This window comes from Triticum dicoccoides, chromosome 4A (assembly GCF_002162155.2).
Source record: "Triticum dicoccoides isolate Atlit2015 ecotype Zavitan chromosome 4A, WEW_v2.0, whole genome shotgun sequence".
Lineage (NCBI taxonomy): Eukaryota > Viridiplantae > Streptophyta > Magnoliopsida > Poales > Poaceae > Triticum > Triticum dicoccoides.
In genome coordinates this window covers 673,867,448-673,881,845 of record NC_041386.1, presented here as the reverse complement: position 1 = coordinate 673,881,845, position 14,398 = coordinate 673,867,448, and the positions used below count along the sequence as shown (strand labels likewise).

At 43.2% G+C, this 14,398-nt stretch overlaps 1 protein-coding gene and 2 non-coding genes across 3 annotated transcripts; 1 reads left to right on the top strand and 2 right to left on the bottom strand.

Annotated features, from left to right (window-relative positions):
• Positions 1 to 6,769: 6,769 nt before the first annotated feature.
• On the top strand, positions 6,770 to 11,863 carry LOC119287884 (RNA demethylase ALKBH9B-like). The gene is made up of 6 exons (XM_037567507.1): positions 6,770 to 7,093; positions 7,209 to 7,709; positions 9,599 to 9,684; positions 9,785 to 10,095; positions 10,699 to 10,770; positions 10,853 to 11,863. The coding sequence occupies exons 1-6, from the start codon at positions 6,901 to 6,903 to the stop codon at positions 11,532 to 11,534; spliced, it is 1,845 nt and encodes a 614-aa protein (XP_037423404.1). The 5' UTR covers positions 6,770 to 6,900; the 3' UTR covers positions 11,535 to 11,863.
• Positions 11,864 to 12,962: 1,099 nt separating this feature from the next.
• On the bottom strand, positions 12,963 to 13,033 carry TRNAG-CCC. Its single transcript has one exon. It is a non-coding gene; the product is annotated as a tRNA-Gly (tRNA).
• Positions 13,034 to 13,995: 962 nt separating this feature from the next.
• Positions 13,996 to 14,068, bottom strand: TRNAA-AGC. The gene has a single exon. It is a non-coding gene; the product is annotated as a tRNA-Ala (tRNA).
• Between the last annotated feature and the right edge of the window lie 330 nt (positions 14,069 to 14,398).

The following is a 14,398-nucleotide window of genomic DNA, read 5'->3' as shown; positions in this document are numbered from 1 at the left end:
CGGTGGGACCAAATCAACAAACTCGATCGGACCGATTCAGTAAACTTAGTGACTGTTAGGATTTTTGGTTGGACCGAAATGCAACTCGGTAGGACTGATATGGTTACGGTTAGGGCATAACGTAATCTCGGTGAGACTGATTACACAAACTCGATGAGACCGATTTTGGTAATTAGCTAACCAGAGAGTTGGTCAGGCAAACTCGGTGGGACCGATTCGCTCTTTTCGGTGAGATCGAAATGTTACGAAGGGGAAACAGAGAGTTTACATTGCAATCTCGGTGGGACCGATCACTCACTTCGGTTAGACCGAAACGTTACTAAGGGAAACAGAGAGATTACAATCCCATCTCAGTGAGACCGAGATCCCTATCGGTGAGACCGATTTGCCTAGGGTTTGTGGCAGTGGCTATGACATCTGAACTCGGTGGCGTCGGATAGAAAGAATCGGTGGGGTCGAGTTTGACTTTAGGTTTAGGTCATATGTGGATATGAGAAAGTAGTTGAGGGTTTTTGGAGCATATCACTAAGCACTTGAAGCAAGAAACTCATCAAGCAACACCTCATCCCTCCTTGATAGTATTGGCTTTTCCTATAGACTCAATGTGATCTTGGATCACTAAAATATAAAATGTAGAGTATTGAGCTTTTTGAGCTTGAGCCAATCCTTTTGTCCTTAGTATTTTGAGGGATCCACTTTCATCATCCATGCCATGCCATTCATTGAGCTTTCCTGAAATATTTGTCTTGGAAGAGTATTAGCTCAATGAGCTATATGTTGTTATGAATTACCAAAACCACCTAGGGATAGTTGCACTTTCAATCCCTAACCGGTTTAGTGTCTTTCTCCACTTCTATTTTGTGCTGGCATAGAGTAGGACTAATGCCCTTAAGATCATCCAGAGTATATCCAATAGCAGCACGGTGCTTCTTCAGAGTTTTCAATAATCTTTCCTCTTCCTGTTCCTAAAGGTTAGCACTAATAATAACATGATATATCTTCTTTTCATCAAGATAAGCATATTTAAGATTATCGGGTAATGGTTCTAGCTCACACATGGGATCACCCTTGGGTGGAGGAGGATCCCCTAGGATTTCAACAGGTAAGTTGTGTTTCAAGATAGGCACCTGCTGAAGGAATACTTCGTCTATTTACCTTCTTTCATTCATAAACATATCATTTTCATGGTCTAGCAAATATTATTCTAAGGGATCAGTAGGAGGCATGGCAATAGAAGCAAGACCAATTATTTCATCTTTACTAGGTAACTCTTTATCACGGGGTTGTCTACGAAATTTAGAAAAATTAAACTCATGGATCTTATCATCTAAGCCAATCGTAACAACATCCTTTTCACAATCAATCCTAGCATTAACATTATTCAAGAAGGGTCTACCAAATATAATGGGACAAAAGTCATCTTGTGGGGAACCAAGAACAAGGAAATCAGCAGGGTATTTGACTTTCCCACACAAGACTTCAACATCTCTAATAATCCCAACTGGTTTAATAGTATCTCTGTTGGCAAGCTTAATTGTAACATCAATATCTTCCAACTCAGCGGATGTAATATCGTGCATAATTTCTTTATATAAGTCATAGGGTATTGCACTAGCACTAGCACCCATATCACATAAGCCATGATAACAATGATCTCCTATTTTAACAAAAATAACAGGCATGCCTACAACAGGTCTATGTATCTTAGCATCTGGTTTAACTATATTAGCAGTTTCACCACAGAGGTAAATAACATGCCCATCTATATTATCATCCAGGAGGTCTTTAACCATAGCAATACTAGGTTCAACTTTAATTTGCTCAGGAGGTGTATAAGTTCTAGTATTACTCTTACGAATAACAGTTGAAGCTTTAGCATGATCCTTCATTCTAATAGGAAAAGGAGGTTTCTCAACATAAGTAGTAGGAACAATAGGATCATTATAAGTGATAGTATTTTCTTCAACTGTAATAGGTGCAACTACTTTTACTTCAATGGGAGGATTATATTTAAACCACTTCTCCTTAGGGAGATCAACGTGAGCAGCAAAAGATTCACAGAAAGAAGCTACTATCTCAGAGTCAAGTCCATATTTAGCGCTAAATCCACGAAAAGCATCGGTATCCATAAAAGATTTAACATAATCAAACTCAGGTGTTATACCTGACTCCTTACCATCGTCGGAACCCCAATCTTCAGAGTTGCATTTAATTCTTTCCAATAAGTCCCACTTGAATTCAGTAGTCTTCAGCATATAAGAAGCAGCACAGGAAGTATCGAGCATGGTGCGATCATTGAGAGAAAGCCGAGCATAAATTTTTTGAATAATCATTTCCCTTTAGAGTTCATGATTGGGGCATGAATATAACATTGACTTAAGCCTCCCCCAAGCTTGAGCGATGCTCTCTCCTTCGCGAGGCCAGAAATTATATATGTAATTACGATCACGGTGAACAAGATGCATAGGATAGAACTTCCGGTGAAATTCCAACTTCAATCGTTTATAGTTCCAAGATCCCGTATCATCACATAGCATATACCATGTCAATGAATCTCCCTTCAAAGATAAAGGGAACACCTTCCTCTTAACAACATCATCGGGAATACCTGCAAGATTAAATAATCCACAAACTTCATCCACAAAGATAAGGTGTAAATCGAGATGCAATGTTCCTTCTGGTGCAAAAGGATTAGCTAGCAGTTTCTCTATCATACCCGAAGGAATTTCAAAGTAAACATTTTCAGTAGGTTCAGTAGGTTAAGGAGCAACTCTTTGCTCTACTGGTCGGGGCGAAGATACCTCGAACAAGCCCCTCAAAGGATTAGTTTCCATAGTAACAAGCGACAGAAAATTTTAGCACACTATATAAATGTTTCCTTACCAAGTTCCACTCACCAAAGGCGCTTCACTCCCCGGCAATGGCGCCAGAAAAGAGTCTTGATGACCCACAAGTATAGGGGTTCTATCGTAGTCCTTTCGATAAGTAAGAGTGTCCAACCCAATGAGGAGCAGAAGGAAATGACAAGCGGTTTTCAGTAAGGTATTCTCTGCAAGCACTGAAATTGTAGGTAATAGATAGTTTTGTGATAAGATAATTTGTAACGAGTAACAAGCAATGAAAGTAAATAAGGTGGAGCAAGGTGGCCCAATCCTTTTTGTAGCAAAGGACAAGCCTTGACAACTTCTTATAATGAGAAAAACGCTCCCGAGGACACATGGGAATTATCATCAAGCTAGTTTCATCACGCTCATACGATTCGCGTTCGGTACTTTGATAATTTGATATGTGGGTGGACCGGTGCTTGGGTACTGCCCTTACTTGGACAAGCATCCCACTTATGATTAACCCCTATTGCAAGCATCTGCAACTACAAAAGAAGTATTAAGGTAAACCTAACCACAACATGAAACATATGGATCCAAATCAGCCCCTTACGAAGCAACACATAAACTAGGGTTTAAACTTCTGTCACTCTAGCAACCCATCATCTACTTATTACTTCCCAATGCCTTCCTCTAGGACCAAATAATGGTGAAGTGTCATGTAGTCGACGTTCACATGACACCACTAGAGGAGAGACAACATACATCTCATCAAAGTATCAAACGAATACCAAATTCACATGACTACTAATAGCAAGACTTCACCCATGTCCTCAGGAACGAACGTAACTACTCACAAAGCATATTCATGTTCATAATCAGAGGGGTAATAATATGCATAAAGGATCTGAGCATATGCTCTTCCACCAAGTAAACCAATTAGCATCAACTACAAGGAGTAATCAACACTACTAGCAACCCACAGGTACCAATTTGTGGTTTTGATACAAGATTGGATACAAGAGATGAACTAGGGTTTGGAGAGGAGATGGTGCTGGTGAAGATGTTGATGGAGATTGACCCCCTCCCGATGAGAGGATCGTTGGTGATGATGATGGTGATGATTTCCCCCTCCCGGAGGGAAGTTTCCCCGGCATAACAGCTCTGCCGGAGCCCTAGATTGGTTCCGCCAAGGTTCCGCCTCATGGCGGTGGAGTTTCGTCTCGTGAGCTTGCCTCTAATTTTTTCCAGGATAAAACACCTCATATATCATAAGATGGGCACCAGGGGGCCAACAGGGGGCCCAGGAGATAGGGGGCGCGCCCTGTAGGGGGGGCGCCCCCACCCTCCTGGCTAGGGTGTGGGCCCCCTCAGGTACTTTCTTTGCCCAATAATTCTTATTAAATCCAAAAATGACTTTCATGGAGTTGTGGGACTTTTGGAGCTGTACAGAATAGGTTTCCAATATTTGCTCCTTTTCCAGCCAGAATCCCTACTGTCGGCACTCCCCCTCTTCATGGTAAACCTTGTAAAATAAGAGAGAATAGCCATAAGTATTGTGACATAACGTGAAATAACAACCCATAATGCAATAAATATTGATATAAAAGCATGATGCAAAATTGACGTATCAGTATGCTATAGGCAAGTGACTTGCAAAACACCCATGTCTACCGACATGGAGGACATGAGGGAGACCAAGAAGGTATATGTTTGGGATTGCCCTAATGAGATAAATAAAACAAACTAATATACACATACTTACCATTATTTTTTTACGGATGTGTCCATACTACACCTCTTCAAGAAATGGAAATTGTTCGTGTAAGTCTAACATAGTCACATTGGACACAACACTTTAATCCCAAAACGGTAATCAAGGCTTCATATGATGCAACTTGCTGGTATGCAACTTAGTTAGTAATAAAAGAAAAGGAGCGAGAAGTGAGGCATGTGCATGATGAGTGCCCTGACCACACCGTGAATAATTTAACTACCATGGCAATGATGTGTACTATGAACCCTCACCATGTAGGACCAAGGAGTAGGTTAGGTTAGGACCAAACTCCTCAAGTCCGTGAAGATATTTTTACTATTATATGATTTATTCGGAGATATCGATGTTTGTGTTGAGTAACGAGAAGGTGGGGGAGAGAAAAATGGAAAAAAGGGCATAGTTGCTCAACATAGGAGGAAACCATAAGTTAATACCGAAAAACAAGGGAACCAATGAATGATTGTTATAAGCTTGTTTTCAATCATGCTTAGTGGATGAATATACATATTGTTCTACGAAGGATGATGGCTATAAGCCTGACCACACTGTGAATAATTTAACTACCATGTCAATGATGTGTACTATGAACCCTCACCATGTAGGACCAAGCTGTAGGTTAGGTTAGGACCAAACTCCTCAAGTCCGTGAAGATGTTTTTACTATTATATGATTTATGCGGAGATAACGATGTTTGTGTTGAGTAACGAGAAGGTGGGAGAGAGAACAACGGAAAAATGGCATAATTGCTCAACATAGGAGGAAACCATAAATTAATACCAAAAAACAAGGGAACCAATGAATGATCGTTATAAGCTTGTTTCCAATCATGCTTAGCGGATGAATATACATATTGTTCTACGAAGGATGGCTATAAGCCTGTCTCAGTGGATGGTGTTGCGCTTAGAAGATGGCAAAGGGTAGTTTGGCACGGATGCAAAAAGGGCTCGAGCAGCTAGCTCGAGATCCTCCTCTGCTGATGTGACCTCACCTTTTTGAAGTCTAGAAGTGATAGTTGCCATCATCCGATTACATGCTGAAGTGAACCAGGTGCTCCCCATTATGGCTCATGAAATTATCGTCGGGTCATGCAGAAGTGATCCAACTCGTCCTCGTCATCCACTCCCAGCTCCGCGCCCCCCTAAACTGATGAAAATCATGATCATAGATTTTATGTTTTTGTGTGCAATAATTAGAGATATTCCTTTCGGGGGTTGTACTTTCAATTTTTTTTGTGCTTAGTGGGCATGTGCCGAGGCAACACGTTGGCTGTTGTCTACGAAATGGATGATGTGAACTGTTTGATTTCATTGTTGAAATGGAGCCAGTGCTGGGGCCATTTTCCTCTAAAACGTGAGAAGTTTCTTACTACTAATTCACGACAAGAACGGTCAGGTCTCGCCTCCAACTCCAAGCGCAGAAGGTGGAATCCTCACCCTGGTCAGTGGCTATATGTACCATTTTCCCCTTCCATTAAGACGGTATAATTTCTAAACACCATGCTTGCGCTTGTTGTCAACAATGGAGAAAAGAACAAAAGGGAGAGAGCGCCATCGAGGGAGAAGCGCGGGGGCAGGTGGAGCAAGTAATATCTTTCCTCTTATGTTGGTTCGGAATCAAAGTAACTCGTTTGTTCGACCTTAAGATTTTTTTTCCTCTTCGAGTTGATCTCTCCTATATATGAAACTAGGCAACCAACTCCAATTCCGAATCGCATTCGGACATCACCAAGGATGGCCTGAAATGACCCATGGCCTATTCAAAAATAAAAAAGAGATCAATCCACTATGTTCCCTACATGAAGAACGAAGCGCCATTTAAACTAGAACAAAAAACCCTAACTATGTTACCAATGACACACAACACAGTGAAAGACAAATATATCAAATCAATCCTATAATAAAAAAACAGTAAACATGTGAGGTATCACACCTTTAGCACAAGGAAACACACCATAAATCAATCAACCACACCCAAAACTATCAAATCACCAACCAATCATAGAGCGGCAACTTAAACCATCACCCCATCCCACCCACAGCAACTCCCGATCCAGGCCGTCCAACACTCCAACGGACGGCCAGGATCGTCTCAGCCCTGCCCATCGCACCCCTACCCCACCCTACCCTACCCCGCCGGAGGTTTCCTTTGGAAGCCATCCGCAGGAGTCGGCGCGTGGGAAGCGCGGCCCAAAACCTCCCCCAAGGTGAAAGAATTGCAGAGAGCGACCGAGGCGGAGGAGAGTGAGGAGGAGCGGCCCCACGCGCCAGCCAGCCAGCCAGCCAGTCAGCCGCAGACCCCATGGCCGCCGGCGACGGCGCCGACCCGATGGAGCTCGTGCGGGGGCAGTACGACGCCGACGAGCTCGCCATCGCCGGGGAGTTCCTCACCACCTGGCTCCCCTTCCTCTCCGCGGGCCTCTGCCCCTCCTGCGTCGGCTCCCTCCGCGGCCGCGTCGCCTCCCTCCTCCCCCCGCCGCCGCCCCCGCCGCGAGGTAATGATGACGCCCGCCCGCCGCGCCTGTGGGGGAAGGGAGGGAAAAGGGCCGCTTTTGCTAGGGTTCTTGCTGGGTTGGGTTCTCACGTCTCCCACCTAACTTTTTCTTGCAGCGGAGGAGCCGGCGCCGCCGCCGCCGGTCGAGAGGGTCGTTGCCACGGGGTGGGACTCGGATCCGGCCGCCCCACGGCATCTCCCGTTCGAGCCCAGCGGGTGGGACTCGGATCCGCCCCCGCCGCCGCCGCAGGGGCAGCAGGCGGATGCGGAGAAGCCCCGGATGTCGTGGGCGGACATGGCGCAGGAGGACGAGCTCGCCGCCGCGGCGGCGGAGGAGGCGGCCGCAGACGAGGACGGGGAGGAGGGGGAGGAGGAGGAGGCCGGCGGGGCGGGGAGGCCGAGGGCGAGGCTGACCAGGGAGCAGCGGGAGCTGCATCGGTTCCGGAACGTGCTGCGGAAGGACGACTTCATATGCCTCGAGAGGGTCAAGGGCAGCCTCGTCAACATCCTCGCCGGCCTGGAGCTCCACGCCGGCGTGTTCAGCACCGCCGAGCAGAAGCGCATCGTCGACTGCGTCTACGGCCTGCAGGAGATGGGCAAGCGCGGGGAGCTTGGAGGTGAGCCTTACATACTGGCTTTCCTCCTGCTGTGTTGTGCTCGACTGTATGCCCGTTGCTTAAAATCCAGGGAAACGTTTGCTTCTAGTTCCAGGGGTGGTTAGAGAGGTTGTCTGCATTAGTTCAGGACGATGCAAAGTTCATGCCAAGTCTTTTTAGCTTTACTGCAGATGATGTGTTCCAAGTTCAGTTACATGACTGCTACTAAGGCTGTTTTACCCCGGGGGATGCGATGCTTCGGTTGAGTATGGACTATTCAACCTATTCCGTTGTCATGTTAACCTAGGAAGGTCTATCTGGACACAGTAGCCCTGTTGCGTAGAAGATTTTTATCTTCTCTCCGTCTTTCATTTTCGCGGGAATTCTTAATTTCTCCATCAAGGGTGTGACTAGAACATCTATTTTGGGAGCTATGACTTTCAGATTCACATTTGTTGTGTTAACTGTATGGGATCTTGACCCGAAGTTTCATAGATTTACATTTGTTATGTTAACTATATATGGGATCTTGACCCAAAGTTGGAAACTTTTCTTAAGTCATATGTTAGATTACCAGATCTATGAAAACTATAGCAGATTCAGCTTTGCTTGACTGTAATTAATCAAACTTGATGAGGAAGATGAATCGGTATTTGGTAATTTTTGCCTGTGCTTTCATGGTAGGAGCCAGTCATAGACTAAAATACCATATAATGCCAACTCTAGATATCTGGAAGTATCTTATTATGGAGAAATCTAGTGAATAGTAATGTACATAAAAAAATCCCCATCTTTTGGCACCTACTCCGTATCTATTTAATTTGCTCACATACTTCTGATTTTGTGATGCCTCCATTCACATAAATCTTAGGGTGTCTGTTTGTGTATCATTTGTGGAATTCTCTCTGATGATTTTGGCTTCATGTTTCTGTTCTCATATAATGAGTACTGACACTACTACAAATTACTCCCTCTCTAAAGAAATACTCCCTCCGTTCGGAATTACTTGTCGCAGAAATGGATGTATCTAGACGTATTTTAGTTCTAGATACATCCATTTCTGAGACAAGTAATTCCGAACGGAGGGAGTATAAGAGTGTTTCTTACAGTCCTGTATCCCATGATAATCATGGCTGAAGTAACAATAGTGTGTAGGTGTGCTGTTGTCTCGCTACTTTCCTTTTTTTTAAAAGAACATATTTTTTGGTTGTTCTGACTTCTGACCACAGTTGCTTCTGGTATTTAAATCCACTTCTCTTTTGTTTTAATTTTTACGTACTATTTTAGAATGGGCTGTTCTCACAGTTGTTTTGCTGTATCACATTCTAGCATGACCTATTCCTTGGAAGCACATGTCCTGTTTGTGTCACCTATGATCATTAGCTGTACTAGAATTTCCCATAGCCTAGTGCACCAGTACACCTCAAGGTCAAGGGCCCAAGGTGCTAGTGCACCTAATATGCCCCCACTTCCATACCAAAGTTGATGACCATTGTGACCCACACGCACATCCCCTGGCGTGAACCTTGTAACATATAACCAAAAACTGGCAGAAATGTAATAAATGTAACTTTTCCTGATTCACCTTACATCTGTTCCGTGTTCTTATTATTACTAGTGGTATCTTATTTAAGTTTATCCAATTTCATTATGTAGTTTCCACTTTATTTACAGAGAAAATTCTATGAAAATAATAATAATCATTTGCCTAACTGTTAAAGTGATTTTTGAAAACTTGTTACTTTTGTATTTCCAATGCAATGCTAATAATGTTTATTCCTTAATTTATGTTTCAATTGTTAGTAACATATAAATGTTCTCGAACTCTTAAGTTTTAATTGCATCTCCCCCAACAGTTCTGCTTTACTTTCTATGGCTAAACTTTACAACAAATATTTCCCCCTTGTCAGATCGTACATATACAGAACCTGAGAAATGGATGCGTGGTAAAGGGCGGGTAACAATTCAATTTGGATGCTGTTATAACTATGCTACGGTACTTACCTTATTCTTAATTCCATCTTCTTGTAAGCTACATTTCAACATTAGTGAAGCCTATTCGTAGATCTATCTCAAGGTGAAATTTCTAATGGCAGGACAGGAAAGGAAATCCACCAGGCATCATTCGAACTTTTGTTTCTGATCCGATCCCTGAACTATTTAAGGTCATGATCAAGAGATTGGTAAGGTGGCGTATTCTGCCAACGGATTGTGTGCCAGACAGTTGCATTGTCAACATGTATGACCCTGGAGATTGCATCCCACCACATATAGACAGCCATGATTTTGTTCGACCATTTTGTACTGTTTCATTCCTCAGTGAATGCAACATACTTTTTGGGTCTAGTCTGAAAATCGCTGGTCCTGGAGAATTTACGGGCTCATTTGCAATTCCTCTGCCTGTTGGGTATGTTAGTTAACTTCTCTCGATTTTCCTCTATGCTTATGAATGTCATGCAGAATTGACACTTCTTTTTGCATGTAGTATTCACACTTAATTATGTAGTGTATGGATAGGTCTGAAACTCTGAATTGATTATATTCCTGGAGATTTGAGAATTTTGATTGCATATGAATTCAAAGACCGTGTCTGATTCATTTGCTTACTGCATGAAATCCTGTTGTAGTTGCACACTTGCACTTGACTGTATATGTGGATAGTTTCGATTTTATTTTATTTTTTGACATTCTGAAGTTCTGATCTCATATGAATACCAAGATCATGCAAAGTCTGTTTGATACATGTAAATGATATTGCTCGATGCATAGCACATTGAGGTGCTGAGCTTGTTAGCTTTGACCTGAAGTTGTTTTCTCAAGTTTGTGCCAAGATAAGCTATTTTGTAATGATTATGAGCCATTTTCTAGTAATTTTCTTTTTTATTGTTATCTTGTCTTCGTTTCTTTACCTGGGTGTCATGAATTGTATGTGATGTGTCCAGTGATCTCTGTAGTTTTGTGCTGGAATTCTTTGCTTCCTTTGCTGAACACTAAATGTGAACATTCACAGGTCTGTGCTTGTCATAAATGGCAATGGTGCTGATGTTGCAAAGCATTGTGTTCCGGCGGTACCATCCAAAAGGTTATAGTTGTATGTTGCATTATTTTTCTGAACTTGATTTGTTCACCTCTGACATTATGCTGGAACTCTGATTGATGTACAGGATATCCATCACCTTCAGAAAAATGGATCCTGCAAAGCGTCCATTCAGTTTCAAGGATGATCCTGAACTGCTGAACATCACTCCTCTCGAAGCACCAGCTGCGCCTGAAACTAGCAGATCCTCGGATGAAGGCAAGGGGAAGCAGCTTGGCGTACAAACTCGGGATCCAGGCAGCAGATCATCCAGAAGCAGGAAATCCAAAGGAAGAACGACACCTGCTGGAAAGGCTGGATGGGGGGGCATTCTTGGAGACCAACCTCCACAGCACCCACAGAGCCCTATCTCCAGTGTGAGCTCTGACAGAGAGAGGGACTCCATTGGGAGGTCGAGAGAGCCAAGATATCCACCGAATTCTGACAGAGAAAAGGACTCCGTTGAGAGGCCGAGAGAGCCAAGATATCCGCGTGACGCACCATCTCATGGAGAGGACCTCAGAGACCGGCTGAACAGGCCGCCTCATGAGAGGACGCCTGGCAGCGGTGTGTTCTTCGTCAACAACGGCGCGGACTCCCAGGCCAGGGGGCAACGGATGGAGCACGGGCAGCTACAGATGATCAACCGCACCATCACCGACGACATGGACTCCCTCTCCGTCGGGAGCCACGAGTCCTCCGAGCAGCCCCGCGTCAGCGTGCGGACCATACACAACAGACCAAGGACCAGAATAAACCTGGGCTGGTAGTGGTAGCCAGCCATACCATGTGCGACGGACCATGTCTGTACTCAAAATCTTGGGACGCAATGTCGGAAAAGTTTATCGATACCTGGGAAACTGGAAAGGGGAAGTTGAGATGTACATTTTCAGGAACTGAATTCACTGATAGATACTGTAGTCAGGAGCCTACTGTGTAGATAATCAGAGCTGTTATTTTTTCCTGGAATGCTGTAATTGTGTCTTTGGTGTGGATGCTGCGCTGCGTTGGCGGGATTATTGGTGGCCGAATAATATTGGCTGGGTGTAGGGCAGGAGTTTTTCTTGGAACTAATATGCTGTGATTGTGTCTTGGATAAGATTTTGCTCTTTATACTTGGAAAGAGATAGCAGTAACATTTTGCCCTTGGCCTGTGAGATTTTATTATTGCGCTGCTTTGGTTCGCAGGAAAGATTGTTGTGTGCTTGTTTTTGTTTTTAAGAGTAGGACTTGAAATTTGGAGTTTTGTAGAAGCAAAGTCAAGATAGTGTTTTTTACAGTATATTCAGATGTTCAAAAAACAATAAAAAAATGGAGATACAGTATATTCAGTCAGATCTGCGAAAAAACAAAGAAAAAGAATGGAGAAGTGGGGTATCGATCCCCATACCTCTCGCATGCTAAGCGAGCGGTCTACCATCTGAGCTGCATCCCCGTTGTGACTCTAATAATTAATTAACATACTTAACTGCACGGTAATTTACGTATACCCCACTTCTTTGTTCTTTGCGTTCAGTTTCACCAAAGTTTAACGACCTCAGGAGTCAGGAGGCTATGATCCTAACAAAAAAACAGCCGTACAGCTTTGAGCCCTACCATAGCTAGCCATAGTAATACATGTATCTCGTTCGTTCCATTTCCTTTTGATCTCCCGAATCAAGAAAGAAAGAGTTTGTTCATCTATCAACTTCCTTGTCTCCCAGCACGTCAACGGCCTCGAGGCAGTCAGATTCAACAACTATGGGCTAAATACCCCATTGTAGAGCTAGCGGAACACCTTCAGAGATAGCATTCAGTTCTGACTCAAGAGCATCCTGACATTTGATTATGTTCAGCATGTGCATGTTGTGAAGAAAATAGCACCATCAGCTTCCAGTTCTGACTCAAGAGCATCCTGACATCAAATTAGCACCATCCCAGTTGCAGGATTGCAGCCAAGTCATCAGCGACAAGATAGGAACCATCCGTGTTCAGTTTAACCTAGCCAATGTCCGGCGCTTTCCGGCGAGCCTATGATCACTAGTTATAATGTTCTAAGTGTTGTTAGCTGGGGTCTTCCTTTACTGCTGCGTTATTTTTCATGTCTTTTGCTTTTGTTCATCATAGTGGAACCTGGTTTTGTTCCTTTTACCCCCCAAAAAGGACCAGAAAAAATTTGTATAAAAGAACTTAAACTTATAAAAAGAAAGAAAAAGAAATGCGCATCCAGGGAATCGAACCCTGGTCAGTACCGTGGGAGGGTACTATGATACCACTACACCAGATGCGCTTTCATGCTGTTCATTATTTATTTATCTTATTTGATGTAGCAGATAAAATGTGCAAATTCTCAGCTCTTCATCGTCTGCATGATGGTTTGCAATAGCTCACGCGGCGACAGTTTTGACCATGATGTTCCATCATCGAAGCAAACTGTGAAAACTTGTTGTAGTGGAATTTGGATTCTACAGTGCTCAGATTTGAAAAAAAAAATGCAAAAACAAAAATGGAGAAGTGGGCGTATGCTGTTCTGAGCTACATCCCCTTCTACATCTGAAAACTCTAACTGTCTCGTGTCGATGCCGTATTGGCGACATTGATCGACTAAGTAAATTCGGTTGGGTGTAGGGCAGAACATATAGATGAGTTTTTTTTTTCTTCTGGAATGTTGTAACTGTGTCTCCCACATCATTCTGCTCTTTCTTTTTCTAAAAAAGACTGGTAGCAAATCTTGATAGTGAATTTTTGCTCTCTGGCCCGTGATTATTGTAATCGCACATCTTTGGTTTGCAGCAAGATCGTGCGCATGTTTTTGTTTTTCCTTCTGTATATGTCTAAAAGGAGTCTGTCCATGTTCATGAGATTTGGAGTTTGCAAAAGTAAATTCAAGATAGTGTTTCCACAGTATATATTCAGATCTGCACACAAAATAAAATAAAATTGGAGAACATGTAGACAAGTTTTTCTTTCTTTCTGGAATGTTGTAAATGTGTATCTGAGTATCATTTTGATCGTCCTTTTTCTATAAAAGAAATGGTAACAAAATCGTGGTAGTGATTTTTTGCTCTTTGGCCTGTGATTATTGAAACTGCACTTGCTTTGGTCTGCAGCAAAGGTTGTGCAATGTTTTCCTTCTATGTCTAGAAGGAGTTTGCCCATGTTTGTGAGATTTGGTGTTTGCAAAAGTAAATTCAAGATAGTGTTTTCCACAGCGTGTATAAATTCAAATGTGCAAAAAATAAAAAAAAAGATTGGAGAAGTGGGGTATCGATCCCCATACCTCTCGCATGCTAAGCGAGCGCTCTACCATCTGAGCTACATCCCCGTTGCGTGTTTAGTTGTACTTGGAACCTTTGATTATATCAACGCCGCTTGATATTCGGGAATCTGCAGCTGGGATGGCTCTGATCAACGAGCGTGAGCTGTTGATCTGGCCGAGTCTTGGCCGTCTGTTGCATTGCGCCCCTGATGGTAAGTTTCTAAGAAATGTAGAAATCGAGGAGCATGATAGCCGCTTGATAGTTACCGGGCATCGCCTCCAAGAGAGTATGATTTCACTTTCATTGTTTGTGGCGCAAGAAGAAGATGCTGTGAACACAGGAGCCTCCATTCAACACAGTGCTGCCAGATGACATGCTCCATCTTAATGATTTGG